This window comes from Arachis ipaensis, chromosome B09, assembly GCF_000816755.2.
Source record: "Arachis ipaensis cultivar K30076 chromosome B09, Araip1.1, whole genome shotgun sequence".
NCBI lineage: Eukaryota > Viridiplantae > Streptophyta > Magnoliopsida > Fabales > Fabaceae > Arachis > Arachis ipaensis.
Genome location: NC_029793.2, coordinates 28,085,079 through 28,091,403, shown reverse-complemented (window position 1 = coordinate 28,091,403; position 6,325 = coordinate 28,085,079). Strand labels below are relative to the sequence as shown.

At 32.8% G+C, this 6,325-nt stretch overlaps 2 protein-coding genes across 5 annotated transcripts; one reads left to right on the top strand and one right to left on the bottom strand.

The window, feature by feature from the left end:
- Nucleotides 1–3,081, top strand: LOC107618273 (pyrrolidone-carboxylate peptidase). 3 transcript variants are annotated; one of them, XM_016320287.2, is made up of 5 exons: nt 1–230; nt 960–1,300; nt 1,842–1,946; nt 2,083–2,130; nt 2,577–3,081. In XM_016320287.2, exons 2-5 carry the CDS (start codon nt 1,022–1,024, stop codon nt 2,814–2,816), a joined length of 672 nt encoding a protein of 223 aa, XP_016175773.1. In that variant the 5' UTR covers nt 1–230; nt 960–1,021; the 3' UTR covers nt 2,817–3,081. The 3 variants fall into 3 exon arrangements, with proteins under 3 accessions (XP_016175773.1, XP_020968105.1, XP_016175774.1); XM_021112446.1 differs by having other exon boundaries at nt 63–230; nt 1,071–1,300; XM_016320288.2 differs by lacking the exon at nt 1–230 and adding an exon at nt 245–396.
- Nucleotides 3,850–5,965, bottom strand: LOC107616573 (zinc finger CCCH domain-containing protein 3). Of its 2 annotated transcripts, none has more exons than XM_016318526.2 (4): nt 5,749–5,965; nt 5,143–5,424; nt 4,945–5,038; nt 3,850–4,232 (listed from the first exon to the last, which is right to left on the bottom strand). In XM_016318526.2, the coding sequence occupies exons 2-4, from the start codon at nt 5,353–5,355 to the stop codon at nt 4,120–4,122; spliced, it is 420 nt and encodes a 139-aa protein (XP_016174012.1). In that variant the 5' UTR covers nt 5,356–5,424; nt 5,749–5,965; the 3' UTR covers nt 3,850–4,119. The 2 variants fall into 2 exon arrangements, with proteins under 2 accessions (XP_016174012.1, XP_016174013.1); XM_016318527.2 differs by having other exon boundaries at nt 5,143–5,400; nt 5,749–5,952.

Below are 6,325 nucleotides of genomic sequence, written 5' to 3'. Positions count from 1 at the left end.
GTGCTTTGTTTGAAAGTGGCTCCCACGCCCGACGCACTGTCCTCTCTCCTCTTGTTCTATTATTTCTATATTATATATGTATATTTTTTGTATTACCAATACTATTCATCATTTTTTCCTTTCTCTCTCATCTAATCGGAATCTTCACCAGTTAATGTCAACTTTGAGCAGATAAGACTGGTGGATGTGTCACCACTTTTATTCGACCTTTAACATTCTTATTATTCGAGGTATGCAGCAAATTTCTCTCTAAATTCCCTCTTTTCTTTCTTTCTTCCTTCAAAAATAAAAACCGTAGCTTAATTTTAATTAACTCTTTCCTTTTTCCCAGTTAGTTAATAATATGTCTGGGTATTTGGATCATTTAGCTCTGTGATCATCAGCTCCATTTTAATGGTGGCGTCCTGGTCCATCTTCGTGTTTAATTTAATTTGATATTACTTATCCTTTGGTTCTGTAATTCAACCATAACTATAGCATCATGCTCAAACAATTATTTCTCGGAAAACGTGTTGAAACATCCTTAGTGAAACAAAACGCAATTTAACGTGTTCTGACATCTGCTTTTTTTTTTTTCTAAAGAAAAAAATTCCTTCTTACTGTTACTGTTGAAAACCTTTCCTTTTATGCCCAATTGCCAATTTGATTTTGGGGTTCTTGTGTGAAAATTTGAGTGAAACCTTTTTATTTGACCATCTTGTCTAATTTGCTTAACTTGTAAGCAAGCATTAAAATATGATTATTAAATTATAAATCTTGAACTTTATGCAATTCGTCAGAATAGTAGTGTTTTCTCTTTCGTTGAATCAAAGCTAAGTATAGATGTCTTCTACATTATTGTATAATTATTTAATTTCTTTGTATATTCTTATAATATAACATATGATCTCCACCATATAAGAAAATAGTGGAAATTTGTGTGTCCAAGTTGGTCAAATTTGCTCATCAATTTGTTGCAGGAATTTAGAAAATACTTTGTGGTAGAAGTTCCCAATATTTAGAGCTTTACAATAATTGGCAAATGGGGTCTGAAGGTCCTCCAGCGGCAATCACAACAGTTCATGTAACAGGTTTCAAGAAATTCCATGGTGTTTCGGAAAATCCAACCGAGACGATTGTGAATAATTTGGCAGAGTACATGAAGAAGAAGGGTTTGCCGAAAGGCTTAGTCCTTGGGAGCTGCAACATTCTTGAGACTGCTGGTCAAGAAGCACTTGTTCCCCTGTACCAGACATTGCAATCTGCTATTACCGCCAGGGATTCGGATTCCCAATCTTCGAGTTCCAACAAAATTATTTGGGTCAGTTGTCGTAGTTTTGGAATTTATCTTCATTAGGGTAGCTCTTAGTTACAGAATCATATCCAAATTTATTTATTTGGATTTATTCCCAAATGAATAGGTTATGAAAAATGTGACATAGAGAAATAGATCAATAATTATGACCATTGACCAAGAAGCAGAATGTCTTCTGATTCAGCAGTGTTAAGTGATATTCCTTGTGCACCTGTGTTTACCAATTGCAGTTTGTAGTAGCTACAGAGGACCTTAATTTTGTTTTAGAAAATTAAAAGTAGGAATTATTGACCCAGGCACCGGATAGGCAGATAGCATGTGAATGTGGCTTGTTGTTTATCGAAGTGCTCTTGTTAGAAGTTATCATGCAAGTATGCACCTATTAGTGTCTTGAGATAACGACTTAGGCATAAGAACCCTTACGTAGGATTTTTGAAGGTGCCAAGTTGACTTGGATTTTGATGTCATCCTTAGTCTCTAGTCATTTGATTAGATTTTCACGTCTGTGTCCTTGCATTCTTAAATTCTGTTGTTGATGTTTTTTCAGCTGCATTTGGGAGTAAACAGTGGTGCAACAAGGTTTGCTATTGAGAAGCAAGCTGTAAATGAGGCTACTTTCCGTTGCCCCGATGAAATGGGATGGAAGCCGCAGGTTCGATTAGAATATAGGCTTATTTAAAGCTTACTTTTATCTAATACCTTTTGCAATTGTATTTGTATGTCGCAGCAACTTCCACAATAAGGCTATATTTCATTCACTGAAAATTTCACAACTTGTTATGTTGCAGAGAGTCCCCATTATTCCTTCAGATGGTCCAATTTCACATATCCGCACAGTAAGCTGGATTCTTGACTTTTTATTTCTCGCATACTTGAATTGCTAAATTTGGGTATTTGTTGTCTTGGTGCTTAGTCCTGATATATTAATACAAAGCTTTCTTGTTCTCGCATATGAAAGATCATTCATTTTGTGCCGTAAAGTTTACTCCTATCTTTTTTCATTGTTTTGATGGTCCTGATGCTGCAGCTTTCATGTAATCAATTTTCTCAAGTATCATTTAGCAGGCTTTTCAATTTCATAATTGCCTCAACAAAATTTTGGAATGACGATTCTCTCATGTTCCAAACTGTAAATTATAAAATATTTGAACATGGATACGATTTATGATAAGGCACTTTAGTGTCGAATGAACCATTTAGCCAATTCACCTAATGTAACAAGGTCTATTTGTGGTTATTGATTCTCCAATTTTTTCATGTCACATGGTTGGGTCCTATGTAGACTTCCCTTCCTGTGGAGGACATCACCAAGGCCTTGGCAAAGAAGGGTTACGATGTGATGACATCTGATGATGCCGGAAGGTTCGTGTGCAACTATGTTTACTATCATTCCCTCCGATTCGCTGAGCAGAATGAGACCAAGTCCCTATTTGTGCATGTGCCACTCTTCTTTACAATCAATGAAGAGACCCAAATGCACTTTGTCGCCTCCTTGCTAGAGGTACTTTCTTCCATATGTTAGTACCATCCAAGCGGGTATGGTTTGTTCAGGTGTTGTAAAGCTTATTGATGGTGGATGAGTGTAACTCTGAGTGAAATATTCTTATAGTATGATATTGTTTTCGAATGGAAAAAACGGTTTATGAAAATGGTATAAGCAGCAGTGGCAATTGCTTTCACCATTAAATGTTTCTTATTCAAAGAAGCCTTTGAGAAGTGTCAAGACAATTTGGCACCTGCAGTGTTACCCTGTGAATAAATGTTCATTTTCCTTAATACTGCTTCTGCTAATGACTGTGATTTTGCTTATAAATGAATTGTCTCTGATGTTATGTCCAAACAATTTATCAGCCCCTTAATAATGTGATGAACTTCTTGCAAAATAATTAACTAATCACACCCTTTAACAAAAAGTGTAAAGAAAAAGCAAGAACAAATGTTCAAAAGATTAGGTGAAAATTTACATGTAATTATTTTTTATAATTGAAAATTGTTAAATAATTTGATATATTTGACTAAATTACTATCTAACGGTTCTCAATTATCAATTTTACATGAAGATAATTGCGCATGAGTTTCTACCAAAAAATTAATGATCTAATTTTTAATGGTTGTGTAAAGTTTCCGTAATAGATGGTTTAATTTTGATGCACTACTATAGTATAAGTATAACACAAGTATTTTATAACTTCATTAAGGTAACAATGTAACATTTACTTTCATGTTTAGTCTTCACCTGAACATACCGTTAGTTCAATAAATCTAGTAACTTTAGATTTCAATGTAATATTCATTGAGCACTTTCATTTTCACCATTCATACGATGCTATTGCTACAGTGCAGTTAACAATAAAATATTTACACGGTAAATTAATTCTTGATTTCTAAATTTGGTTAATTAGTATTACAATACAAATGATCAAATTGGCGTATATCATAAGTCAGAGTCAGTATAATGTCCAATTCAATGTCTTTTACTCTTTTTCTTCTCTTCGAGTTTAAGGCATTTGACGTATTTATCGAAAAGAAATTAAGGAAAATTCAACACTAGAGAATAACTAATATCAGAACAACGAAATTAGAACAAGGAGGAGTTGAGGACTAATTGCAAAAATACACCTCAAGCAAATTCAGAAACTAATGCTGTAATGCAGAAGCTTCCTCACGGTAAATACTTTGCATACATACTCCTTAAACACATGGAGTTGGGGACTCATTGTAATAGAAAAAATAACAATTCAAATGCTCTAAAGCACATCTAATCTAATCTGAGAATACATAAATACTAAGAATAAGTGAGTATGAATGTTCTTGTAGCTAAAATTCTATCCCCAGTCCACAAAAGGAAGAGAGGGATATCCAGCCTCTGGTGGAGGCTGCAGTGATGGAGGCAAATTATCCCATGACAACCCTGTCCTATCTTGTAGTACTATATTTCCTGCATATCAATCATCCACAAAAATTGTGTCATATACTATAATAACTGTAATTAGTGGCTAGTAATGGCCAAAGTACAAATGCAATAACTAATTAATTCAAGTGATACCAAATTATAAATCTTAGGAACCAAACTGAGCATGTTCTAAATCAAGTAAATACTCCGAAGAAATTGAGCTTTATCTCTGCATAAAATTCTAATGAAACAAAAACTTATTACACTCCAATTAACAAACATAACCGAAAAATTATGACTATTTCTAAGCGCTGCGTTTGTTTACAAGCACAATATACGGAGACAATGACAAGAAGATACAAAATCATGTTTGACATATGACATGCCCATTCTAAATATTGAATTAGTATATTTCATGTCATTCTTGATAGAAATCACTCAGAAATACCCATAAGAGACAATGTTTTTCTTTTTTTATTTATTATTCTTATTAATTTTTTTTTAGTTACATTTTTATTATTATATTTTTCCTTAAATTTTGTGTAGAAAAAAATGAGAACAAATTGAACTGTCATCATTTGTTCTTTTTTATATTTAGTTTATTACCAAACTCATTTGTTCTTTTTTATATTTAGTTTATTACCAAACAAAATATAAAAGTACTAATTTTTATATCTATGTTCTTTGCGTTTTGTTCTTCCACGGTCTTGTTATATTCTCAAAACCAAAAGCAGTAAGTACTAATTAATAAATTTACCTGACGGATTAGGCGCACTTATCATTGATGGGTGTGGTGCATTGTTGGCATTGGGATGAAGATATTTGCATGAGTTACCATAACGACAAAATCCCTGAAATAGCCCCAACAAAAACCAGAGAAAGAAAGAAAGAGTGATTGACTAAAAATATCTAATTCCAGTGTGTTACGGAGTTCAGTTGAGATTTGATTACATACAGTGTTGACAAAGTTATAGCAAAGAGGTTGAGGCATGCCTTGGGGTAGTGGTGCATTAGAAGGAAACTGCTGTTGTTGTTCATGTTTGAAGGAATCATACCAGCGAGCTTTGGCTTGTTGGTGCTGAATACCTCGCTCATGTCGCTTCCGATCGGCCGCCGTGTCCGGAAACTGCTTGTCGCAGTAATCACAGTAGAACTTTCTTGCCGGCATTCTCTATGTTTTACCAACACTTGGTGCTTGTTTTTGGGTATTTTCCTAAGTGGTCTTTTTGTTAAAGGTCTAGCAGTAATTTTATGATTAAATAGTAGTGAAATCCAAGGGCACTCAACTTTATGAAATTAATAATTGAAAATTGTTAGATAAAAATTCAGTAAAATCAATTAAATTATTTAATATTTTTCAGTTATCATCTTTCACTTATAAATTTCCTGTACCTAAATTTGCACCTTAAATATTTCACATAAAAATATCTCCTGCAACTGCAACATCGTTTTCTTACCAATTTACTCATAAACATGGATTCAGCATAACTAAGGACCATATTAACCACATTAAACGGCAAATCAAATAAAGATCAAAAAGCGAACGAAAAAGAACAAATACCAATCAATTGTTTCTCGTTCGGCAAAAACTATATCAATTACGCCGAAAGAAGTTTCAGTGACGCGGAGAAGGCGAGAAGAATAGACGGTTGCGCTGGCTGGCTCCACTTAAGACAAAAATGCAAGAGGTACCTTCGGTAGAAAACGAGAGGGGTTCAACGTTCACGAGAACAAAGGAGAAAGCTCGAATTGATGCAAGGGGAAATGATAAATTTTTAAATACGAAGAATCTGACCAGGGTCTTAATTTTTTTTAACAATTAAAAAAATAAAATAAAATATTTAATTTTTTAATATTTTTTATATTTTTTTCTGTCTTATTTATAAAATTAATAATAATAAATCATCAATTTTTTAAAATCTAAATTTAAAAACTTCATTTTCTTTTAAATATTTTAATACGCGGTTGAAAAAAATATAAGGTAATATGTGTTATATCTAATATTTAAACCCACTTTATTTATTTTTTTTAAACCCCATTTATTACTAAAATTAAATAAAATTTATAAATCCAGTACTAATATCTTTTATCTAAGAAGGATAAAAAATTATTAATTCTCTCATTTTAGTAATTTTATA